Below are 23,853 nucleotides of genomic sequence, written 5' to 3' on the forward strand. Positions count from 1 at the left end.
TCTTCCACTGTGAACAGTAACCACTGGCACAGAGGCAGCGCTACAACAGCACTGGATCACAACTTTCCAGTCTGTATCTCCATCCCAGCCGTCTTGGATGACGCGGCCGCTAACATGAAACTTCAGCCTTGTCACTACTGCCACGGTGCCGCGCTCATCAGAGCTGAACTCAAGACAGTAACAGCTGCAGAAAGATCCACCAAGGCAAAGCCATCAACAGGTATTTTCCTGGATCATCTGAGGGGTGACAACCAGCGGATCCTTTTGCCATTTGCTTTCAGCAGGGTGGACAGTCCTGTCCTGCAGCTTAATCCCCAAAATATCTTCTCCGACATGAACACACGCGCACACACACACACGCCAACACAGCCTTTCACAGTCCAGATTGGAGGGTCGGCCGTGTCGTCATAGCGATCATCTCACCCTGGCTGGCAGCCAGATACTTTCTCCGGCTCGAGCTCACAATGCATTGTGGGAAATCAGGTCTAATCCGCTGCACCGGACGTGGGAGTGAGTGAAGACGGATATTTCCTTTTTGTGTGGACAACAGTGCATCTTGACCCAGTAAAGCTGAGAAGAAAGTTCTGGGAAGAAAGGACTGCAGCCCGAGGGCCAGGAAGTCTGGGATTCATCTGACCCAGGAGGAAATGAAGGGACGTCCCCTGAATGATGAAAACAAAGCGTGCGTGCGTGCGTGCGTCCCTGGCTGCCACTGTACTTCCTTTGTTCCCGGGCCTGAACCCTGCTGATCCCACTATGATCAAACACATTCCACCACACAGCAGGTTCAGGAACAGGACTCACCTCTCACACAGGTGTGTGAACTCTCACGCAGCCTGCGTATTTTGGCTCACAAGTTTTCACACTGTCAATAACCACATTTGTTCATGTGACACACAGCAGTGGCGTTGGGCTACAAAGCAAGGCGCGGGAACCACGCCAGCCAGCGTGTCCTGCCACGGTCCGACCAGTGATGGAGATCAAGGGCACGCAGCCCCTCCCCCACACAGTCATCTCCCAGCTCCCATGATGCTGGCCTGTGTCGGGGGTATTAGTGCAGTAGAGAATACCCTGGTGTAAAGCCATGTCGTGGCTGTGCCCCCGCCCCAGCAGCACAGAACCACAGGAAGATCACCACTGCAAAACAGAAGCTCAGCATCGATCATCTCACAGAGGCAGCACACCCAAACACACGGCCCCGCACCATGGCATCAGGGGGCACATGACCACTCTGCCCTGGAGACAGAGCAGCAGGGAGGGGCCCCTGACGCCACATCAAAAACAACTCAACACGGTCCTTCACAACAAGAGGAACGGATGTCCACCAGAGGAGAAGCTGTTGCCTGCATGTGGGAGGAGTCAAAAACAAGTTTGAGCAAGGTTACAGCCGTGTTCAGGTTCTCCATGAGACTATCTGCAGAGGTGCGACCAGAGCGGTCAGAGGGAGGGGGCCAAGGAGGCCATCAGAGCGAGAGCGGCACGTGGCCTGGCCTCCGGTCACTGACGCAGGTCATCAAGTGATTCACCAGTAAAGACAAGCGTGCACAGCTCAGCAGGTCACAGTGGCGTCCTGATCTGAGACGTCAGCAGCCAAACACCAGGCCTCCCACAAACACACTCAGGAGACCAACCCACCATGGAGGGGGCTACAAAACGCCACTGGAGCTGAAGATGGAGCCGTGTGTGTGATGCAGGCAGATATGACTCATGAGAAGAAAGGAACATCTGACCCAACAACTTCCTTGATGGACACTGGTGAAAGACGATGTCAGATGTCTGCAGACTCCAAACCTCCTCCATCCAGGCTGGTCACCATGGTGACGGCACTCCCATATCTCCACAGAAGGTCGGCATTGCTTGAGGAAGCCAAACAGCACCAGCTTCAACAGGACTGAGCCCAGAGGCAGCTGTCCGCCTCCAAGAGACGTAGAAAGATCCTGCCCTGCACATGTGACCAGACCACACCTCTGATGACCTGAGACTGGGCAGGTTAGGGGGGTTTGCTGGAGATATAGTGATGTGTAGCCAGAGCAAGAGGAGGTGGAGAAGATCAAGAGAGGCGAAGAGGAGAGTGCAGGCCGGGTGTCTGTCATGGACAGCAGAGCAGCAGCTGCAGGACAGTCGTGAGAGCCGACATGATGTTTGCTCCGGAGACAGGAAGCAGAGGGAGAGGAGTCAGAGCTAGAGATGCTCAGCCTCTCACCTGGATCAGACCAGGAACCAGTGTCTCAGAGGCAGCGTTAGCTACAGGTGGTTCAGACACCAGGAGACAGAGAGACATGTTAAAGGAGAGTTGGACCAGAGGAAGAAAGCAATGGAAGGATGGAGCAACTGGGAAGAGAGCAGGAGCACCAGCAGCTCTCGCAGTCCAAAAGACCAGAGCATCATCTTCTCTCTACCGTGAGTCTGCACATTCCTAACTCAGCTACTCAGTCAAAAGCGTCGTCATTCATCACACACACTAATGCAAGGGGTTGGTTTGATGTTTGTCGACCGAAGAACCTTCACCCCTGCACGACCCCGCTGAGTAAACACACACACACGCACGCACAAGAGGGAGGAGGCAACTCTGGCTTTTTCACTCCAGTGCCTGCGTGCCTGCGTGTCAGAGTCCAGCGGTGTTGGCGGCACAATGAAGCCACTGCACGCGGCCAGGTGTGGAGTGAACAGCTCACACCCTCATGTGAGGCTGTCCCTGCTCACATCAGCTCACCTGTTCAGCCTGGCGTGAAGGTGAGGGAGGAGCCACGCCACGGATGAAACGGCCGCCACACAGACAAGAGGAGGAGTCACACGGCGGTGAGATGAGGTGGGCGTGGCACCTCGTCAGCCACACTCCAGAGGCAGCCCGTGTTTTGGGAAGTGGGTCAGGTTTCTGGCTGCCCGCTCTTCATCTGAGGCACTGTCTGGGTCAGTGCTCCTCACCAATCAATGCTCATCGATCTGCAGCGCTGCATGTGTCCAGCTCAGACTGGAGCAGGAAGCCGTCCCCATCCAGGCCACACCAGCCCCGAACAGCACCGGGGAAAACCCCTCATCTGCGCCTCAGTCCCGTGGGAAGTGATTCAGCGCATTACGGTCATCGGAGTTGGACAACAGGTCCATCCTCGCCTGCCTGGTCCAGGTATCGCGACGCCTGCTTCCTCCTCCTGCCACCCTGTCGTCGCTCCGACATCACAACTGGACCACACCCCAACACCTGACTCTCTGTTGCAACTGACCAAACTCTCCAGCTGAGATCAGCACAGACCAACTGGAGTGGCTCCGTGAGACGCGTGTTGCTGGATCAACACGACACCATGTGACCACCTGGGGCGCCGTGTTCCTGCCACTGTTCGGACGAGGTTGCCTCCATATCGGGGGCCAAACTGTGAGCCTTCGATAACACAGGAGCGGCGAGGAGCTCAGGTTTCCTCCCGCACCTTCATGTGTTTCCACCCTGATCAGTCACTCTGAAAGGCCTGGATCAACAGTGGCAGCCACTGGGTGGCGCTAGATGGAACCTCGCTCCGCCTCAGCACACATTAGAGGACGTTCACATTAGCGTCTCATCCTCAGCGCATCTGATGCTTCACTTTGTCCATTAGACTCACAACAGCTATCGATCCAGACGCTGATGGTTCTGACTGAGAAAAGCCGACGGCAGGAGCGATGTATTGATCAGCGGAGGCCTCTCCAGCCAGCAGCGCCGGCATCCGAAACACGTGACGTGTTGTGACGACCTGCCAGCGCCAGCATCTGCGCAGATGTAACACGCGCAGCTCGATAATCTGATGCTGGAAGGGCGACGCCGGACGTCAGTGGAGACTCATTTCCTGCCTCTGAGCTGCACCTACTCTCCGCCCCGCGTGGCTCAGAGCGCTTCTGCGAAGTGGTTCTGTGAAAAGTCCATTTTAAGAGCTTCCCTATATTTAGCTGAAGCTGCGCTGCTGGGAACAAAACTCCTCTTCCACCCTGCTTTGTGTCGCACTGCTCCACTTCCTATCTTTTGGGAACTTTCCAGAACATTCCTCGGCCTGTGCTCCCGCCACTGAGCCTGGTACCAATCCACTGGCCCACACTCCCGTTTCGTTGCTTTTCCTCTTTCATGCCTGCGTCCTCAAGTCATCCACAAATGGACCTTCAACTTCTCCTTAGAGCCATTTGTATTCAGCGGGTTTGTGCTCCTCCAGTCTCCTCGCTCTACAAGACTCCGCCTCCACTCGTCCATGGCTCTGTTGCTCTTCGCCCTGATCCCCAGGGAAGCTCTGGCTCCACTGCTCCGTCAGAGGAAATGGATTTCTCTTCCTCCTCCTCCTCCCTCAGCTCAACTCTCCCAGCTTAAGCTTCAGCCCTGGAGTGGCACCAGGGAATGAAGTGAGGAGGCCTCATGACACAGTTCCACTCTCATCCCAGTTTGGTTCTCAGCTCCACTGCTGCGGTTCACTCCAGGTGTTCTGATGGAAGGAGAGTCTGGCTCGAAGGAGGCACAACAAGAAGGACCTCCTCAGCGTGAAGACTCACTTCACCACCAGCAGGGCTAAAGAGTCCACTCAACAGCCAACTGAAGACTGGTCCGCTCCACTTCAACACAGCACCTTCATCAGACTGGATGAGTGGGAACTTCAGCAGTAGAGACTGGATTCTCCTCCAGAATTCAATGAAAGCGCATCCCGGGGCACTGGGTCAGCATGAGGGCCGGTGACATTCCCACAGACAAGCCACTCCTCCTGCTCTGTGAACCTTGGTCGGCCACGCGCACCATAAAGCCAACTGAACACAGGAGCAGTAAACGGCATCAAAGATCACGGTGTGCCACGGGCCGGAGATGACAGAACCTCTACGCCGGTGAGCCGGACTGGAGCCTTGGCCAGGTCCAGCCTGCAGGGCCGGCGCGCGCACACAGATGGGATCAGCCTCTCCGGGATACCAGGGCCCACCTCACGGCCATGACCAACCACAACTGCAGGAGTCTGTACCGGAAGCCAATTCAGGGCTCATCCCTGGTGCCCGAAAACGATGCCCTAGAAATGAAGAGTCGGGCGACAGACTCTTCGTTTCTGTTGGAGAGGAGACGCTGCGCTGCACTGGAGCTCAGCAGCGAGTCATCGACCTTGTGAAGGCTTCCACTGCTGCCAGCCTGCTGCTCCCACCGTCCACAGCACCAGCCCAGGAGGAAGGAGGAAGCAGCAGCAGCTCCTGAGCCAAGAGGGCGCTCTCAGTGGCAAATCCTGGGCTTTATGGCTCCAGAGCTGCAGGAGACGCTGACGCCTCTCTGTGACACTTTCACGGCTTCAGTCAACAAGTTGCCAAATGTGTCCCAGTTGGTGCATCAAAGGAAGTGTGTGTGTGTGTGTGTGTGTGTTGGGGGGGAGAGAAATGGAGAAGTGAAGGGAGGGAGGAGAGCAAGACGCCGTCCGGCCTGGATCCCATTACATAATTGCTCCACGGCACTGAAACAGGGTCTGCGCCAAAAAGCAGAAAAGAAAAGCAGCGGAGCCCAGGGAGAGAGCGACACCACGCACGAGCTCCAGGCCCCTGTGGCGGCGCACGGAGAGGAAGTGGCTGCTGGAATCTGAGCGCGCAGTTGTTGTGCTGAGGCTGAGGTCAGCGGCGTCGACCACGCCTGCACCGCCGCCGCCGCCACCATCCTCCTCATCCTCATCCTCCTGACTTCTGTGCCAACATGGGAAACAGGTAGACCCAGCGCTACACGGGCCCAGTCTCACCAGCAGCGCCAGCGGGCCTTTCCCGCGGCCGACACGCAGCAGTTCACCCGCCGCCGGACGGAGGGCCAACCAACGCCCCGCTGGAGGCTCGGACACGAGCCCAGCTCAGTGATGGCGCTTCACCCGGGAAACCATCCCCGCCTGGGTGGATGTGGACGCGCGGCCCGCGCCACGGAACACGCCGCGCAGGCGGGCCGAACAGCGGCGCGACTGGAACTTACCCGCAGACGCTGGCTGGAGTCCCGCTCGAGGCGAAGCACGGACGGAGGCTGCTGTGGCGGCTGCTCGCAGGACAACAACGCAGGAGCAGTGAGAGCTCCAAGCCCGCGAGCCTCCTCCCCCTCGCGCTCTCCTCCGCCTCCCCACCCCGCCCGCGCGGTTCCAGCGCGGCCCGGACTGCAGAGCCCGGTGCGCTCGATTCGCTCACCCGCTGGTGCCGCCGCCGCGGACAGTGCGGTACGCTTGCGTGAGAAATGAGCGCCTCGCAGGCCTTTCTGCTCCCTTCATTGCAGAAGGGCAGCTTTGACTCGCTGGCACTTGTGACCAAACTCTGACCCTTCTCCCATTGGCTTTGGATGTATTTGATAGAAACGTATGAAGCTAGGTTTCATGGATGCGCTGATCAGTGAGGGTGGATAAAAGAGACACTCGCCCACAGAAGGCTGCACCGGGAGTCTGTCCCGGCCGGCTGACCACTGCGCCGCCCACCTCCTACTGGCTGAGTCTCCGTGACACAGAAGCAGCCCTTCACCCGGCCTGCGCCACGGTGCGGTCCACGAGCTGCGTTCCCTGCCTTCAGTCAGGTCCTCCACCGCTGTTTTATGGTAGGACTTTTCTCTATGGACACGCCCCGTCTCTTGTTAAGAAGAGAGTGATTTTGCAAACCTGGCCAACAAAACAAAAGACAGACCTCTCAGGTCCACAGGCGCCTCCCGGGACAGGCCAATTTGGGGGTGACCCTGACCCCATCCATCAGGACTCGGGGCTTCTGAGACTCCCGGAGCTCCTCCTCACACTCACGTGACTCGTGACTTAGCAATTTGTCCGCTTTTGTTTACATCTTCATCAGTCATGTCTCCGCCCCGCGGGGCCGCCCCGGCCTGGCACCAAGCGCCCCCGCCTCCCCAAATCTGTGCGAGGCGGGGACAGAGGCAGCGAGGAGGGAGAGTCTGCGGATAGCGGTTGATGCAGAGCAGCAGCGCGGAGCGAACTTCGGCAGAAACAAACCCCCGTGGCTGCGAGTGTGTCGCTTTAAAGGGACTCACCTGCCCGCCCGCGCGCGCGCTCGGATGGGTCACACGGTCTTCGCGCTCCTGGGTCCGTGTGCGCAGCGCTGGGCCGCGGTGACCCCGGGGTCACAGCTGCTGGCCACTCCTCCACAGCCGGCTGGCCGATCGTGTCGTCACGTCCCCGAGAGATGGTCCTCACAGCAGGCGGCTGCGTGTGTGTGTCGGGGAGTCGCCAGGCTCTCTCTGCGCTGAGAGGAGAAGGTCAAAGGTCAGCAGCTGCAGGATGATGGCGTCACTTCCTGTCACCGCTCCTTCACTCATGTTTGCAGCCGGGCCTGGGTTATAACGTCTGTGATGTGACGCAGGTGCTGTGAGGACCGACAGCTGGGACCTTCAACTCTCGTGGATTTGACTCCATGAATTCCTGAAACCAATCCTGAATGAATGGAGGCTGCTGCGGCCGCCAGGCCCCGCTCCTTCAGGGAAGTGGGAATGAGGATGTGGTGTTTCATTACGCTCATCACTCAAATGCTTCGGATGACGTTGAAACGCGAGCAACTGCCTCCACGGCAGCGAATGGTTCATCATGACGTCATGACCAGCTCAGATGGACGGTTTATAGTTGATTGAAACAGATGAACGAGGAGCGCTTCCACACGCAGTCGTGGAGCTCAGCTCTTTCCTCTGGTCCACCGTCTTCTGCTCTTGCTGGTGAAAACCCTGCGAGGACCTGCTGACTCAGCATCTGGGCAGGTCGCCTGACTGGAGGCTTCAGCTCCTGAGGACCGGTTCCTCCTGCAGAGCAGCGTGGACCCCGGGACGTCAGACAAGCAGGCCTCTGATTGGCTGGACAGCAGCCACAACCCAGGGCTGGTCCCTCACTGGAGAGGGTCCGGGGTCCATGACTCAGCACATTCCAACAAACGCCGAGGGGTCGGCCCAGTTGGATCGAGTGATTCTGAGCGGAAGCTCTCCATGTTGCTGGGCAACAGCGCCCACTCAGGTGTGTGTGAGTGTTTGAGGTGATGAGTCAGAGCGAGTGGGACGCCGGGCCGGCCTCTGCGCTGAAGCTAGATAGTGCCGTTTCCACGGCGACCACGCTACTTTGAGAGAGGCTGTTGAGTGAGTGAGTGCGGAGGAGGAGGAGTGCTGGGGGTCAAGGCTGCCGGAGAGCTTCCAGCTGGTCCCTTCAGCGAGCGGCGTGGGCGGAGCGTGGCGTGGAGGCGGGGCTTCGCCGCCTCGTTTCCGCCGGCGTTTCTGACTGGGAGCAGGGGAAACTCTGGCTGTCTGAGCCAGTGACAGACAGATGACATGACTGCTCGCTGCTGCTCCCTGTGGTCTCTCCTGGAAGAACCAGACCAGCCTCCCTCTGTCAGTGCTCACAATGAAGTCAACACTTGGAGAAAGTCAGTCCAGCGAATCAAAGCAACCTTTCAGACCAACGTGGGAAGCTAATCCTCTCACCAGCTAATCCACTTCATTATTTTAAGAATGGCAGCTCAAAGTCAGATCAGCTGCTCGGTGGCACCACACTGCAGGTGAGAGGCGTTGACACGCGCACGCACGCGCAAGTGTGTGTCCGGCGCTGAAGCCTGGAGAAAGTGTCCAGTCACTGAACATCAGAGCAACATTCTGCTTTGATCGTCTTTATTGCCAAGACACACTCTGATGTCATCACACACACACACACACACACGGAGGCAGCGGCGCCAAAAGCGGGTCTCAACTATTAAACCCAGCGTAAACTGAAGGGTGACCCCTGACCTCTTCCTTCAGAGGAGCAGCCGCCTGACGGCTGCCGAGCAGAGGCTCCGCCTCTCGCTCATCCTGCTGAGTCACCGTTTGATCGTGGACGCTCCTGCTGTGGTTTAATTGGATCACATGGCTGGTCATCAGGTCACATGACTTGTTGAGTAACAACACCATCACAAGGTTGAGTGTTTGCATCACGGAATCAGGTTTAGACTGCGGTCACAGAGGTGGGGGCGGGGATTCGAACCCACAACCCGCTGGAGTCTGGCCAGCGGAAGGACACATGGAGACAGTGGCGTGAAGCGAGGTAGGGGGCGCTCTGGAGCAGGAGGCCTGGCAGAGGTGGGTCAGAAGCGGGTGTTGAAGCCGGACAGCTCCAGGCGCTGGATGCTTCTCTGGTTGGAGAAGGACGCCCTGGTGATGCGGCTGCTGGGGCTCCCTTCTCTGCTCAGCCAAACCTTCCTGAGGACACAAGACAGGAAGGAGGTCACGGCAGCGCACACGCACACCGCCGCTGGTGACATGGTCAAGTGCGTCCAGAGAGGGGCGCTGTGACCAGAGTCATTACACACACTCGGGTCTGACTGGGACCAGGTCCAGCTCCACGCTGCTAGAAGTTAGGGGGGGGGGGGGGGGGGGGGGGGGGGGGGGGGGGGGGGGGGGGGGAGGTGAGAGGGAGAGAGAGAGAGAGAGAGGGAGAGAGAGAGAGAGAGGGACAGAGGGGGGGAGAGAGAGAGGTGAGGGGGAGAGGTGAGAGGGAGAGAGAGGGAGAGGTGAGGGGGAGAGAGAGAGAGAGAGGGAGAGAGAGAGAGGTGAGAGGGAGGGAGAGAGAGAGAGAGAGGGAGAGAGAGAGAGGTGAGGGGGAGAGGTGAGAGGGAGGGAGAGAGGGACAGAGGGGGAGAGAGACAGAGGGAGAGAGAGACAGAGGGAGAGATAGAGAGGGGGAGAGAGAGAGAGGGAAAGAGAGAGGGGGAGAGAGAGAGAGGGAGAGGGGGGAGAGAGAGACAGAGGGGGAGAGAGACAGAGGGAGAGGGGGGAGAGAGAGGGAAAGAGAGAGGGGGGAGAGAGAGAGAGGGAGAGAGAGAGAGAGAGGGGAGAGAGAGGGATGAGAGAGGGAGAGAGAGAGAGAGAGAGAGGGAAAGAGAGAGAGGGAGAGAGAGAGAGAGGGATGAGAGAGGGAAAGAGAGAGAGGGAGGGAGAGAGAGACGAGAGAGAGGGAAAGAGAGCAGGACAAGGAGCTTCTCTCTTCAGCCCCTCACTGCCTCCTTCCATCCTCCACCTGTTGCCATCATCCCTCCCTCCACTGTGCCTCTTCTGAACCACCTGTCTCTCATTTCCACACTCCCAACTGAGTTGCTTCCTGCTTCTCAGGCCTGACAGGAAGTGAGGTCATGGTGAAAGCAGCCCAGAGGAAACAGCAGTGTGGGCTTGGAAAAGTGAGTGGAGGGAAGCAGAGCCAACAGTCAGACTGACGCTACACCAGACTCCTCCGTCCAGCCGTACTTCATCTGCAGCCTGAGTCAGAGGGTCCCGCCCGGCCGCGTCCCCGGGGAAGTGAGCTCACCTCAGCCACACAGCAACACACTGCACCCTCATCTACTCATGGTTGTGATGCCTCCAAGGTTTCAACTCCAGATCCTCGTTTGGGCCGCGGGTGAGCAGAATGATGTGGAAACACATCTGTGTCTCTGAATCAAAAGCTAAAACACATCAAACACGGAACCTAACAAAGGCTCGGCCCGGGACGTGACGTGAACACTGACGTTCCCAGTATCGGGTTCAAACGTCGGACGTGTTGGTCGCGTCCTGTGAAGAGCAGAATTTCCCGGGAACGTCGCCAGATTCAGAAGCAGGAAGTGAAAGACACAGAAGGTCAATGCTGCCCCCTGATGGATCATCCAGGGAATGCTCAACCCCATGACGTCATGACAATCGCTTCACTCTTTCAGCTGGAAGACAGACACGTGCACATGACGTCACTCGCCCACACGAGGTAATGTTGGCGGCAACATGACGTCACCAGGTGAAAGTGAGGTGGGAGAAAAGCAGTCGGCTCTACCGCAGGGCACGTGCCGCGACCCGCAGTCTGTGTGGTCAGCGCCTGCTTCCCTTGTTTCTCGTCTCCGGCAGCCAGTGATTTGGGGAGGCGCCGTGTGACGGTTCGAACCTTGTAAGTAACGCGGGACGTCCCGAGAACGAGGCGCCAGTGTTTGAGGTGAAACGCGCTCACATCTCCTCCACCACGGCGCCGGGACCCTGGAGCTGACCGACCACGGTTCCAGCTGAGGTGTTCTTCACCCATCCCACCAGGCCGAGGCGCCGTCCCTCCTGCTCGGTGTACTGCGAGACACAACACACACACACACACACACGTCGGGCTTCAGGCGAGGAGCGCGGCGGCGACTGCGCAGGTGCAGAGGGAGGCACGCGCCTCCGCGCTGCAGGGAGAAAACCTTCCAAAGTCCGGAACTCACCATTCTGAAACACACTCCTGTGAAAAAGAGAGAAGCAGCCGATTAGTGGAGCGGTCGCCGCACGGCAGTCACGTGACCGCCGCGGCCTGCCGCAGCAGAGCGGGTCTATAAAAAGCACCCGCTGCGGAACCCGATCACTGCGGACGGAGAACCGCAGCCAGGAAGACGGACGACGAAGAGGAACGCAGGCACCCACCCTGCACGTGACCGAAGACCTCGAAGTCCACCGACACCAGGCTGGACATCCTGAGAGACGCGCGAGCCTCACGCGCCGCCGGCCGAGCTGCTGCAGTGGCGCTCTGCAGCGCCAGAGGGCGCCACTTGGCCACCGCAGGGCCCCTCGGTCCTTGTAGTCACCACTCAACGCTAGTGGAGGACCTGGCGTCGCTCCAAGTCATGACGTCACACACTCGTCAGTAGCGCGCGTCCCAGCTGTCGCGGGATGATATTTGTCGTCTCTTCCGCTTCCGGGTCTGAGGAAGAGCGCGTCGTGATTGGCTCAGCACGGAGCGCCCGCCTCCAACTCAGTTCCATGCACCAGCGAGTGTTTTGATCATGAGTGACCTTGAGCACTGAGTGATTTATTGAAGGCTACTTTTCTCCCATACACGGCTATTGGCTCCCGCTTTAGTTCCGTGTGTGTGTGTCATTGAAGAGCGCGAACAGAGTGTGTTTTTAACAGAGTCCACGAGATGGCAGCGCAGTCCCGTGACCGCTGCCGCGCCACACGCGCAGGCGATGGAGGCCGCGACCCTGACGAGCACCAGGGACCAAGCGCCGAGCACCGCAGTCCAGTCGTGGCGATGACCACAGCTCATTCATGGACTCATCAGCTGGGACCAGTCCGGCCTCCCACGTGACTGAGGGGGTACGGTCTGAGCCGCTGGGTGCAGTGATGTGTCTGGAAGTCCAGGCCTGCTGACACCAGACATCAAGGCTCTCGGTGCAGAGCTCCACTCCGAGTCTCAGAGCTTTTCACCTGGCTCCCAGGGAACCATAAGTGCCACATGATGCATGGCATCACCAGGGAGACCCGCCATTGGCTCACAGCTGCGCTGCATCAGACTGACGTGTTGACTCACTCACTCACTCACTCACTCACTCACTCACTCACTCACTCACTCACCACACTCACTCACTCACTCACCTCCTTCACTCACTCTCTCACTCACTCATTCTCTCACTCACTCATTCTCTCACTCACTCACTCACTCATTCTCTCACTCACTCACTCACTCATTCTCTCACTCACCCACTCTCTCACTCACTCACTCACTCACTCACTCACTCATTCTCTCACTCACTCTCTCACTCACTCACTCTCTCACTCACTCACTCTCTCACTCACTCATTCTCTCACTCACTCATTCTCTCACTCACTCACTCACTCACTCACTCATTCTCTCACTCACTCACTCACTCATTCTCTCACTCACCCACTCTCTCACTCACTCACTCACTCACTCACTCATTCTCTCACTCATTCTCTCACTCACCCACTCTCTCACTCACTCACTCACTCACTCACTCATTCTCTCACTCACTCACTCACTCACTCATTCTCTCACTCATTCTCTCGCTCACTCACTCACTCACTCACTCACTCACTCATTCTCTCACTCACTCACTCACTCACTCACTCACTCACTCATTCTCTCGCTCACTCACTCACTCACTCACTCACTCACTCTGTCACTCACTCACTCACTCACTCATTCTGTCACTCACTCACTCACTCGTTCTGTCACTCACTCACTGTCTCACAACACTCACTCACTCACTCATTCTGTCACCCACTCACTCACTCACTCATTCTGTCACTCACTCACTCATTCTGTCACTCACTCACTCACTCATTCATTCTGTCACTCACTCACTCACTCACTCATTCATTCTCTCACTCACTCACTCTCTCACTCACTCACTCACCCACTCACTCACTCACTCACTCATTCATTCTCTCACTCACTCACTCTCTCACTCTCTCACTCACTCACTCACCCACTCACTCACTCACTCACTCACTCACTCACTCACTCACTCACTCACTCACTCTCTCACTCACTCACTCACTCATTCTCTCACTCACTCATTCACTCACTCTCTCACTCACTCATTCTGTCACTCACTCACTCACTCACTCATTCTCTCACTCACTCACTCTCTCACTCACTCATTCTCTCACTCACTCACTCTCTCACTCACTCATTCTCTCACTCACTCACTCACTCACTCATTCTCTCACTCACTCACTCACTCACTCATTCTCTCGCTCACTCACTCACTCACTCACTCACTCTGTCACTCACTCACTCACTCACTCGTTCTGTCACTCACTCACTGTCTCACAACACTCACTCACTCATTCTGTCACTCACTCACTCACTCACTCACTCATTCTGTCACTCACTCACTCACTCATTCATTCTGTCACTCACTCACTCACTCACTCATTCTGTCACTCACTCACTCACTCACTCATTCATTCTGTCACTCACTCACTCACTCATTCTGTCACTCACTCACTCACTCACTCACTCTGTCACTCACTCATTCTGTCACTCACTCACTCACTCACTCACTCATTCTCTCACTCACTCACTCACTCACTCACTCACTCATTCATTCTGTCACTCACTCACTCACTCACTCACTCATTCTGTCACTCACTCACTCACTCACTCATTCATTCTGTCTCTCACTCACTCACTCACTCACTCACTCACTCACCTCCTTCACTCACCCTCTCACATGCCACTTGTGTTCCTCAGTGCAGAACCTTGTTTGCACACATGTAAACACTGTGTCTGCTCTGCTGTGTTGCTGTGAGGCTTGAAGGCTGCAGCAGCTCTGTGTGTTCAGCAGTCCACGTGCCCCCTGCGCGCACACGCACGTGTGTGTGTGTGTGTGTGTGTGCGTTTACACTTGGATGAGCCTTCTGTTCAGCGTGCAGTCGCTCTGTGAGCTGAGTTTTTAGGTCGCAGTGTTCTTTCTGCCACAGACACACAACATTACACAGGCACACAGAAAAGACACAGAGGGCGCGCGCACACACACACACACACACACACCAGGGGAAAGGTTGGGCAGCTGAGTTTGGGGCTTTTCTGTGTGTGTGTGTGTGTGTGTGTGTGTGTGTGTGTGTGTGTGTGTGTGTGTGTGTGTGTGTGTGTGTGTGTGTAGGTGCTGGAGGGTTCAGAGCCTCCACTGCTGTGTAACATGTCCACTCTTTTTAGTAATGTCAACCAACACACACACACACACACCCTGTTTAATTTCTCTCCTTTTGGGGACGCTGCATTAAAAATACATCCCAAACTGGATCCAAATGACTCACCAGCCACTGAACACAACCTTCAACCCTGAATCTTTTACTCCGACAAGAAAGTTGCAAAACCAAAGTCGATCCGAAGAAGGCGCCGGCTTGTTAGCTTGCTAGCTTGCTGCTCTGTGTGGCGCCATCTTGAGGGACCGACTGGGCCAAATGTTCCTGTGGCTCCTCACCTACTCCTTCCAGCCCTGCCATGGACCACACTGGACCACCATGGACATCAGTGTGTGTGGAGGGAAACCTTCCCAAGTGGATCCACAGTGAGTCATGAGCGAGCAGAGGCAGAGGCTCAGAGCTGGGCCCCGTCCTCACACGTCCTCCCTCCACTGAAGGTCACTTTACGCACACTCACTGGCCTGCCTCCTTGTGGGGACCTCCCTTCCCCCAGCCTCTAAAGACATGGCTCACCTGAGCCAGGACTCTGGACCAGACCGGCCCACATCAGGCCTCTCCAGCTACCAGCTTGGTTTCCTCTCCGTCGTGGTTTGGCGTTCATGCTACTGAGACGACGGCTCATGAGGTGTTGGACTCACCACCCAACTCAACTCAAAGCCTGTTCCTCAGTTTCCAGCCTCTGTTCCACATGAAGATGGACATATCAGCACTGCTCAGAGGTCACATGGAAGAGCTGGAGAACCTGCGGGAAACCTCTTGCTCAGCCGCTCACATGATCACCATCATCACCATCGGCACGTCAGCAGAGCGGAGCTGCTGCTCTCCCTCCAGACCCACTCACTCACTCACCTCAGCTTCTCCCGTCCAGTGAGTGACTGAGGTGAGGGGCAAAGGTTGGCAGCAGGAGAACGGAGATGTGGGAGAGGAGAGAAGTGAGATCTCCACTCACACCTGTTTGTCTCCCGTCCCTCCTCCACAGCTGGCTCTCCCTCTGCTTCCTGTCTGTGGAGCAAACGTCATGGCGGCGCTCCTCCTTCACTCCCTGACAGACGCCCTGCCTGCACTCTCCTCCTCTCCTCCACATCTCTCTCTTCCTTCTCCTCCCTCATCTTCAGTGACCCTCCTGCCTCGCTCACACTGCCTCCAGAGCTTCGTTCCTCTCCAACTCATCTTCATCCCACTACAGATCACTATGTCATCAGCAACATCATGGTCCACGGAGGCCTGCTCCCTGCTGAGACAGAGGCACCAGCAGGAGCGAGGTCTACACATTCAGCCTGTAGGTGTCGCTCTCTGCCGCGCTCACCTCCACCCCCACCGTCCCAGCGCGCTCCTGGCTCAGCTCACTTTTCCAGCAGGGACTTCTTCTGTCTCCAAAACAGGGAGCAGAAGCTGGGGTCATGGGAGGAAGGAAGTTGCCTCCCCCAGTCAGCATCACTCCATGAGGTCCACTGGAAGCAGGTTGAGATTTGGGTCCATGCTGGATCAGGTATCTGGGAGCCGTCCCGTGAGCGCCACACCTCCACAGCACCAAGGTCTTCAGGACTGCCTCAGGTTCCTGTCAGGCGCTGGACCTGGAGCAGGAGGACCGCCGGCCGGACCACGGTCCGTCGGGCAGCCAAGCCGACAGTCTCTTCCCTGCTGGGCGAGTCCACACGCCGCCATGAATCTTTCACGTCCCTATGAAATAATCATGTGGTGCTCGTGGGAGGAGGGAGAAGCTGCGACTGCAGAGGCGCTGTGTTGTGACACGCTGTAAATGACACTTAATACACACACGCGCGTCTGTCTCTCGCTCCTCCTGAGGACCCCCCTGGCCATCACCCTTTCCCCAGCCTCTGCCCCTGAACACATCGCTCACCTGAAGCAGGACTCTGGAGCCAGCTAGTTTGGCATCTTCACACTCAGATTCAGGCTGAACCTTGTGGGGACGTTGCACAAGGTGCCCACGAGTGCAGCTTCACGTGGGACAAGCTGTGTGTGTGACCCCAGCGTGACCTTGGTCAGGGCCTGCTGCAGCAGCATCAGTCGCTGAGTTGAGACGACCCCCCCGCTGGAGGGGCCCCGCCGTGGCGGAGCAGCCCTTCGTCACGCGGTGAATAATTCAAGGGCCTCATGATCTATATTTCAGTCGGCGTTTATCACAGCCAGCACCGTCCGTTTCACCGAGGGGCCCATCCTGAGCTGAGCAGGACCAAGCTGCGTTCAGGTGATGGAGGTGGGGGGCGTAAGGTGAGGCGTGTCCGGCGCAGGACGACCCGCCGACGGTCGCCTCTCACGTCGCAGAGAGCAGCTCTCCACTGGTGCTGGTGTCAGGTCCTGCTGCCCCTGGAGCGACACCAGCTCAGGACGAGTGGAAGTGGAGGCAGAGTTCACCCAGGCCAGAGCCAAGGGGGCATCACAGCGGGCGGTGGCTGCAGGGGCGCCGTGGGTTCCCAGCCTGACGTGGCTCCCAGAGCTGGAGCAGAGACGGGTGGTGAGGGCGCTTGAGAGAGGAGATGACAGCAACCTCAGTGGAGGCTTCCATCTCCAAACCATCATCTCATGCTGCAGCAAAGCTCCTGTAAGAGCATTATCTGCTCTAATCTCCAGCACAATAAGACGACTTTGCTCCAGAGAGAAAATGTATCGGTGACCGAGCGTTGACTTCTCCACTTTGGCTCGGGGAACCTTCACCTGAGCGTCTCAGCAGCGTCAGGGCAGGAGGGTGAAGAGACCCGGGCAAGTCCAGCTTAACCCCCTGCAACCACGAGGTGTCTGAGCTGATGAGTCCTGGCTGCTGACGTCAGAGACCCCCCGCCCCCGACACCCTCCGTCCGCCCGCTCACCTGCTCTGCTTCTGGACAATGCTGTGAAGGTGCCTTCCATCGACTGTGGGCCGAGGTTGCTGACAGAGGATCACTTGGTTCCACATGACGGTGACGCACGCCTGAACGCTTCATCGCCGTCAGGGGCTCTGTGGGTGATGTGTCTCTGACTGTCCTCACAAGTCCCTGGTCCCGTGGCTGGAGCTCAGTGAGCTGTGAGGACCTCAGGTCCATGCCACAGTGAGGACCCAATGTACGCGTGAAAAATCCATGAAGACACAAACACGCTGTGGTTCCATGGCAATGTAGGTCAGTGTGTGAGCTGAGGGGGGAGGGGCAGGGGAGGGAGACCTCCAGGAATCCAACCAGGAAGTGCACCTTGCAGATGCTCCACCACAGCGATGGGGAGCCCACCTTCCTCCTCCTCCTCCTCCTCCTGCCCCGACACGTGTTGCCGTGAGTGGGCGGGGCCTGTGGGGCGCAGAGTGCAAGTGTACAGCTGCACGGTGAAGACGCCGCTATATGTGGGGGGTGTGCATTGATGGGGTGGAGGGGGTCAACTGTACTGTGCTATAAATAGCGCTGAACTCTGGACGACCCCGCTGGCTGTGGACGCGTCGGCCTGGTTTCGTTTGCCGTGAAGGTGCTGATACGATTGCTGGCGTGGCGAGGAGCGTCTCCTCTGAGGGAGTCACCGTGGTTACGGCGCCGCCGCTTCGCTGCTAACACGCTGTGACAGGGAGCAACTTCCCGTCCAATGGCCTCATTTCTCCACCTCCACTCCTGCACGCTGGGCTTGGACCCGCGTTTGTTCTGGACCATGTCAGGCCCGATAAACACCAGGGACTCGATACGTCGATGATGCTGTCATATCTGTCAGAGAGCATCCACTCAGAAATCAGGTGCAGACGTGCTGCCATCCTGCCGTGATCCTGCAGGACGCGGTGGCGGCGGCGGCCAGGCAGGAGGTCAGCAGGACGGGCGGCGCCGCAGCGAGCACAGATGCGCTGCCTCCTCACGCTGTCGCCTCTCATCAGCCCAACTTTCCATGGATTCCTGGACAGAGTTTCCAGCCAGTCTTTGGCAGCTCCACCTTTGCCGGGTCAGCGGTGCTCCGGCCTCCTGACCTCCTTCAGAGTAAGACCTCCGCTCACAGCTTCTCAAAGTTGGAAGCCAACTTGCAGTGAAAGCACGGTGTTTGCTGTTGGGACTGAAGACGGGGCAGATGAGCTCACCAGCGCCGCCCTGCTGGGAGACCCCTTCACTGCTGCTCCCTGACCCCCCGCTGAGTGGCCAGCACCGTCGCTGTGTCGGCATCATGACTGTGAGCTGGTGCGAGGCCTGGGAGTCTGCAGCCCGAGTGTTGGACGTGCCTGAGGAACCAGCCTCCGGGCCTGGACACCCGCTGCTCCCTGACACGTGGAAACGGGACTCCTGAGCCTGTGTGTGTGTGTACTGACCATTAGGCCGGTCCCCACAAGGTTAAGACTTCACAACAACTGGGTTGTTGGCAGGCGTGTGTGTCCTGTTCTCATTAAACAGAAACACCATCTGGCACTGAAACGCTGGAGATTTCATTGGGCTGATTGGCGGATGGAGACCTGTCGCGCCGACCGTGTGTAAGTAGATGTGTGTGTGTGTGTGTGTGTGAGAGTGTGAGTGTAAGCTATTGTTGTGACATGAAAGTGCAGCGTGTAAACAAACACAATCGGCATCAGTTCAATGGCCTTGATCACCGGGAGAGATCAGAGCGAGCACAGTGGGGTTTCACGCTCGGAGCAGGTCTCAAACCTCAGCAAAAAGAAATGTGGACTGCGAGTAAACGTCCACCCAGTAAACGTCCCGCTCGGGCTGGAGCCTGTCCCAGCCTCACAGGGCGAGAGGCAGGAAGACACCCTGGACAGCTTCGTTGCAGGGCACACCTAGCGTGTCCACTTAAGCCAGCCAGCATGTCTCTAGGCTGTGGGAGGAAACCGGAGAGAAGCCACACTGGCACGTGGAGAAGATGCAAACTCCACCCAGGACGGTCCAGAGCAGCTGTGCGCTTCGTCACATTCACTTCAGGGATCTAAAGCATATTGTTGAGGCCACCCAGAAGCAAACTGTGCAGAGGATCGTGGGAGTGGGAGAAAGACTGTTGGATGCTTTGGCCCTGACATGGCTTGGCTGTGGTTGACCTGAAGTGCTGCCTGTCACGCGCGAGCGGGGCCCCTACCTTTATGGGGCCGCGACGGTTTACCTCGGACAGGTGAGCGGACACTCCTCTGGCTGGGCACCTGCTTAGCCACTTTACAGAGTCGACGCCCATCAATCATGTGGTCGTGAGATGAGGGTGGAATAACTGACACGTGTGTGTGTGTGTGTGATGAAACAGTCGCGACCTTCTTTCCTCTTTTCCAGTGCCGCGAGACTTGCACACGGCGCAGTCGATACACTGAGGTCCAGGGCGGTCCAGCATGGTCCTTCAGCTGTGGCCCCTGAATACAGCCGAGGAAAGATGGCGCGCACCATGACTGCACTCTCTGGTACACTGCCACATCACCGCCTGGACCCGTTACACTTTCAGTGATGCAGCTTCTCAGTGGACTATTGTCAACGGCTTGATGGCGTCAACAGTTACACGGCGTTATCATCATAAAGAGCAGCACATGGGCTCGCGCAAGCTCCACTTATTCCTTCATAATGTCGAGTTGAAGTTCACCACGACGCCGACAGGGGGCGGTCTGGTCACAGCAACGCCGTCTTCAGGCGGTGAGGGTGTGCGCATGCGCCGCTGTGTCCTCCCGGCATGTTCACGAGACAAAAGCGCCCCGCCGCCCCGCACACGTGAACGCACGGCCACACGCACGCGCAGTGTTTGCCCACATGCGTTCAGACGATTATAGTCGCGGAGAAAACAAAAGCCTCGCAGGAAGTAAGAGGCCGCGCCTGCGCACTGGCGCTCGGACGCGCCGGGCACGCGGCAGCCGGGCGACGCGAGCGCGCAGCCGCGGAGTGGAGCGAGATTAGAGCGCAGCAGCGTCGCCAAGTAGTTGGAGCCCGTTTGGAGACAGAAGCGCGCGGAAACCCTAAAGAGGATTTGTTGGCAAAATCACTGAGTTGGAGCGGCTCCTCCCCCGCGCTGGGCCGGAACCGCCTTAATTACTAATTTCTCGCTCTCTCTCTCTGTCTCTGTCTCTGTCTCTGTGTCTCTCCATCTCCCGTCCTCACCCTCCTCTCTCTCTCGCTCTCTCGCTCTCTCTGTGCGTGTGTGCGTCTTGCGTCCAGCCCGGATCACGGAGGTGGACCGAACCGGACTTGTTTGTTGTTGTTGCTGATTTTTCATCGCCATTATTTATTCCCCAACTTTCGGCAGCGAGGCGCCACCGGGCATGGAGGACGCGAAAGAGCCGCCGACCGTGCAGCGGTCCTCCTCCTTCAGCATCAAGAGCCTGCTGCTGCCCTCCAAGTGCGAGCGCGCCGCCGCCGAGTCCGCCTCCTCCGCCGCCGGGGCCGGGACCGGGGTCTCGCCGGCCTCCGACTCGGACCGCTCCCTGGAACCGCCGGACCCCGAGAAGCCGGCCAAGCTCGAGGAGGGTGAGGAGGAGGAGGAGGAGGAGGAGGAGGAGGAGGGCAGCGCCAAAGCCGCCCCGGAGCAGAACAGCACCACCGGCACCAAGAGCGGCAAGTTCGACAAGCCGCCCTTCAGCTACAACGCGCTGATCATGATGGCGATCCGCCAGAGCCCCGAGAAGCGGCTGACGCTGAACGGCATCTACGAGTTCATCATGAAGAACTTCCCCTACTACCGCGAGCACAAGCAGGGCTGGCAGAACTCCATCCGCCACAACCTCAGCCTCAACAAGTGCTTCGTCAAGGTGCCGCGCCACTACGACGACCCGGGCAAGGGCAACTACTGGATGCTGGACCCCAGCAGCGACGACGTCTTCATCGGCGGCACCACGGGCAAGCTGCGCCGGCGCTCGGCCACCTCCCGCGGGAAGCTGGCCATGAAGCGCGGGCTGCGCTTCGCTCCGCTCGGCCTGGGGATTAACGAGCGGCCCAACAACCCGCTGTACTGGCAGATCTCGCCCTTCCTCTCCCTGCACCACCACCACCACCACCACCCGCACTACAACGGCTCGTCGCCCGGCTTCCTCAACCAGACGGCCGGCTACGGCTCGCTGCTGCCGGCCGTGGAGCAGCTGAGCAACGGGGACTTGGGGCGCTCCATTCTCGGCGGCTCGGCCGCGGGGGCTCTGGGCTTGACGAACACTTACGGGATGAGCACGTCTCCGGTCGGGCTGCTCTCCGGACAGACTGCGGGTTACTTTGTCTCAGGGAGTCAGCACGCGGGCGCGCCGGGCGGAGCGCCTCCGCCGCCGCCGCCGCCGCCGCACCTCCAGCAGGGCGCGGCGAGCTTCGGCGGCCTGGCGAGCAGCAGCTCCACGGCCCTGCTTTCGGACTCGCTGAGGAACAGCTCGCTGCCGCCGGCCTTCTCCCCGGGGGTGTCGGCCAGCTTCCCCGGGGTTCTGTCCCACCAAAAGCGGGTGACCCCGAACGCGTTCCTGAACTGAGGCGCACGCCGCATGCGGGCGAGGACTGACCGACATCAGCGGCTCAGGAGAAGGAGAAGGGACACGCTGGTTTCCTGGCGAAAAAGGGAGAAAGTTTTGTTGCCTGCGGGCCGACAACTGTAAACTAGACTTGCCAAAGGTAACTAACTATATTTCAGACTATTTATATCTTGTACAAAGATCTTCGCTGGCTTGAGTCTTTTATTTATGTTTTGTATTTATTGTACAATGTATTTAAAGTCTATTTGTTGTCGTAGACTCGTCAGTATGGACTCGGACTATTTATGGACTTGTCAGACAATCGCTCGCGCGCGCGCGCTCTCGTTCAAATGACTCATGAAGCCTTAAAGTGAGCAGGAGCCAGGTGGGAGGAAACCCGAGCCTCCAGATCATATCTACTCAGGTCAGAGCCGGGACATCCCAACGCCTCACCACCCGCTCCGCGGAAACCCCTTCTCTCTATTCAACGATGAACAACTGCACTTTGCCCGTTTTTTTATTTATTTTTCTCTCACTTGGCGTGAGGGCGTGTGCGCGCGGGCCCAAACTCACCGGCGCCGCGCGCGGAGGCCTCCGCGGGCTGCAGCGACCTTCGCTTGCTGCTTCAGCAGGAAGGAGGCTGGCGCACGCGCACGCACCGATTGCGTCGATTTGTCTGATGTTTGCCGACAATTGTGGTGAAATATTCCAAGTGGAGCCAGACGCAGTGCTTCATCTGCGAGCGCCAACGTTAAAACTGCTGCTTCAACTGCAAACACCAATAAATGTTGGGAAAATATTTATCCAAAAATATTTTTAAATAAAATATTTTTTTCAAGACGAAAAGCTTTTTATTATTCATCGTAGAATATCAAGGGCTACGCCAAGACCCAAAACCAAGTAGCGACATTAAACCACGAGGACGAGAAAAAATGTTTTCCAACTGGGACGACACAGTTGTTTTTATAATGCAGGAGAAATTACGCTTGAAATTTAGACAGCCGCATTTGAATTTATTGCGCCCGAAGTTGTGACTATAAATCCGTCAGGAGGCAGATCTGAATCTCAAATGACTCGTGTTGAACTCTTTCAAGTGTAACTCAGGAAACAAAGGTCCCTCTTTTCCCTCTCTTTTCTTAAAAACACAACTGAATAAACCCAATCAATTATATGGCCACAATACCGTTTTAACAGCTGTTTTACGGAGGACAACTGAGCCTCTGCTGAGAACGATTTGATCGATACATTTGGACTTTTGTGAGAAAATATAATGTCATTTTGAACGCTGATATTTCCACCACCATTTTCGAAACAGCAACAGTGAGGTCAAATTGCGCCACGACTGAAAGGCGCGTGATTCACGGAAATCGACGACTCCCAACCACCGTTTTCGTAACTCGGGTGTCGCCGCTCTCCAAGTGAGCGCTGTGTTCAGGTCCCGACATCCGTCCCTTCACCACAATCCAGGTCAGGAGTGGAACTCCGTATGGCTCAGAACTTCATGTCACACTGACCCAGTTCAAAGTGCGCGGCGAGCCTGGCCTCGTTCACATGCTGGTGAAAACCGTGTGAAGGAGAGGAAGCACAAACTGGACCGGTCCAGTCCGATTCCATTCCAAACCCGTCAGCAGACAGATTAATGATAATAAAAAAAATAAAAAAAAATAAAAAAAACATGGAGAAACATTCTCTCGGTCACCGGCGAGTTTTATTTTATTTTATTTCAAATGGATTTTTGCACGTTTGTCTTTAGCATTCACCTGTTTGGCACCTGTGTTTTGTTGCTGTTTGTTTTTCAGAAGAGCTGATTAAAAGTGATGAATGAAGAGAGTGGTGTTTTTGCCTGAGTGGCGTTTTCTCAACACCCACAGCTCGAAGTGGCGCAGGCCGCCGAGCATGACATTCATGCGCCACAATCTGTAAACATTCACATATGCAACGTGAAAACGCGGGGTCAGAAAAATATTTAACGACGCTACATTTGAAAAATACCGTTTTGTTGGACTGGTAACGACTTTATATCGTCACTATACGTAATTGAGTTTTTAACACACACACACACACACACACACACACACACACACACACACACACACCACTGGCATACATGACCGTCACCCTT

The 23,853-nt window shown here is 57.2% G+C and overlaps 3 protein-coding genes across 4 annotated transcripts in view; 1 reads left to right on the forward strand and 2 right to left on the reverse strand.

Moving 5' to 3' along the window:
- sptbn1 (spectrin, beta, non-erythrocytic 1) overlaps positions 1–6,078 on the reverse strand; it is a 48,498-nt gene extending 42,420 nt beyond the window's left edge. The window contains exon 1 of the mRNA XM_053874315.1: positions 5,930–6,078. The gene's annotated coding sequence lies outside the window, so the exon portion shown is untranslated. The remainder of the gene's footprint in view (positions 1–5,929) is intronic.
- A 2,497-nt stretch (positions 6,079–8,575) lies between these two features.
- On the reverse strand, positions 8,576–11,541 carry LOC128764537 (acylphosphatase-2-like). Of its 2 annotated transcripts, XM_053874329.1 has the most exons (4): positions 11,360–11,535; positions 11,164–11,180; positions 10,920–11,029; positions 8,576–9,151 (listed from the first exon to the last, which is right to left on the reverse strand). In XM_053874329.1, exons 1-4 carry the CDS (start codon positions 11,406–11,408, stop codon positions 9,037–9,039), a joined length of 291 nt encoding a protein of 96 aa, XP_053730304.1. In that variant the 5' UTR covers positions 11,409–11,535; the 3' UTR covers positions 8,576–9,036. The 2 variants fall into 2 exon arrangements, with proteins under 2 accessions (XP_053730304.1, XP_053730302.1); XM_053874327.1 differs by lacking the exon at positions 10,920–11,029 and having other exon boundaries at positions 11,360–11,541.
- Positions 11,542–20,087: 8,546 nt separating this feature from the next.
- foxg1b (forkhead box G1b) lies at positions 20,088–23,557 on the forward strand. Its single transcript, XM_053875151.1, has one exon. It carries the CDS (start codon positions 20,568–20,570, stop codon positions 21,750–21,752), a length of 1,185 nt encoding a protein of 394 aa, XP_053731126.1. The 5' UTR covers positions 20,088–20,567; the 3' UTR covers positions 21,753–23,557.
- The last annotated feature ends 296 nt before the right edge of the window (positions 23,558–23,853 follow it).

The sequence above is a fragment of the Synchiropus splendidus genome, chromosome 9, assembly GCF_027744825.2.
Source record: "Synchiropus splendidus isolate RoL2022-P1 chromosome 9, RoL_Sspl_1.0, whole genome shotgun sequence".
In the NCBI taxonomy this organism is placed as follows: Eukaryota; Metazoa; Chordata; class Actinopteri; order Syngnathiformes; family Callionymidae; genus Synchiropus; species Synchiropus splendidus.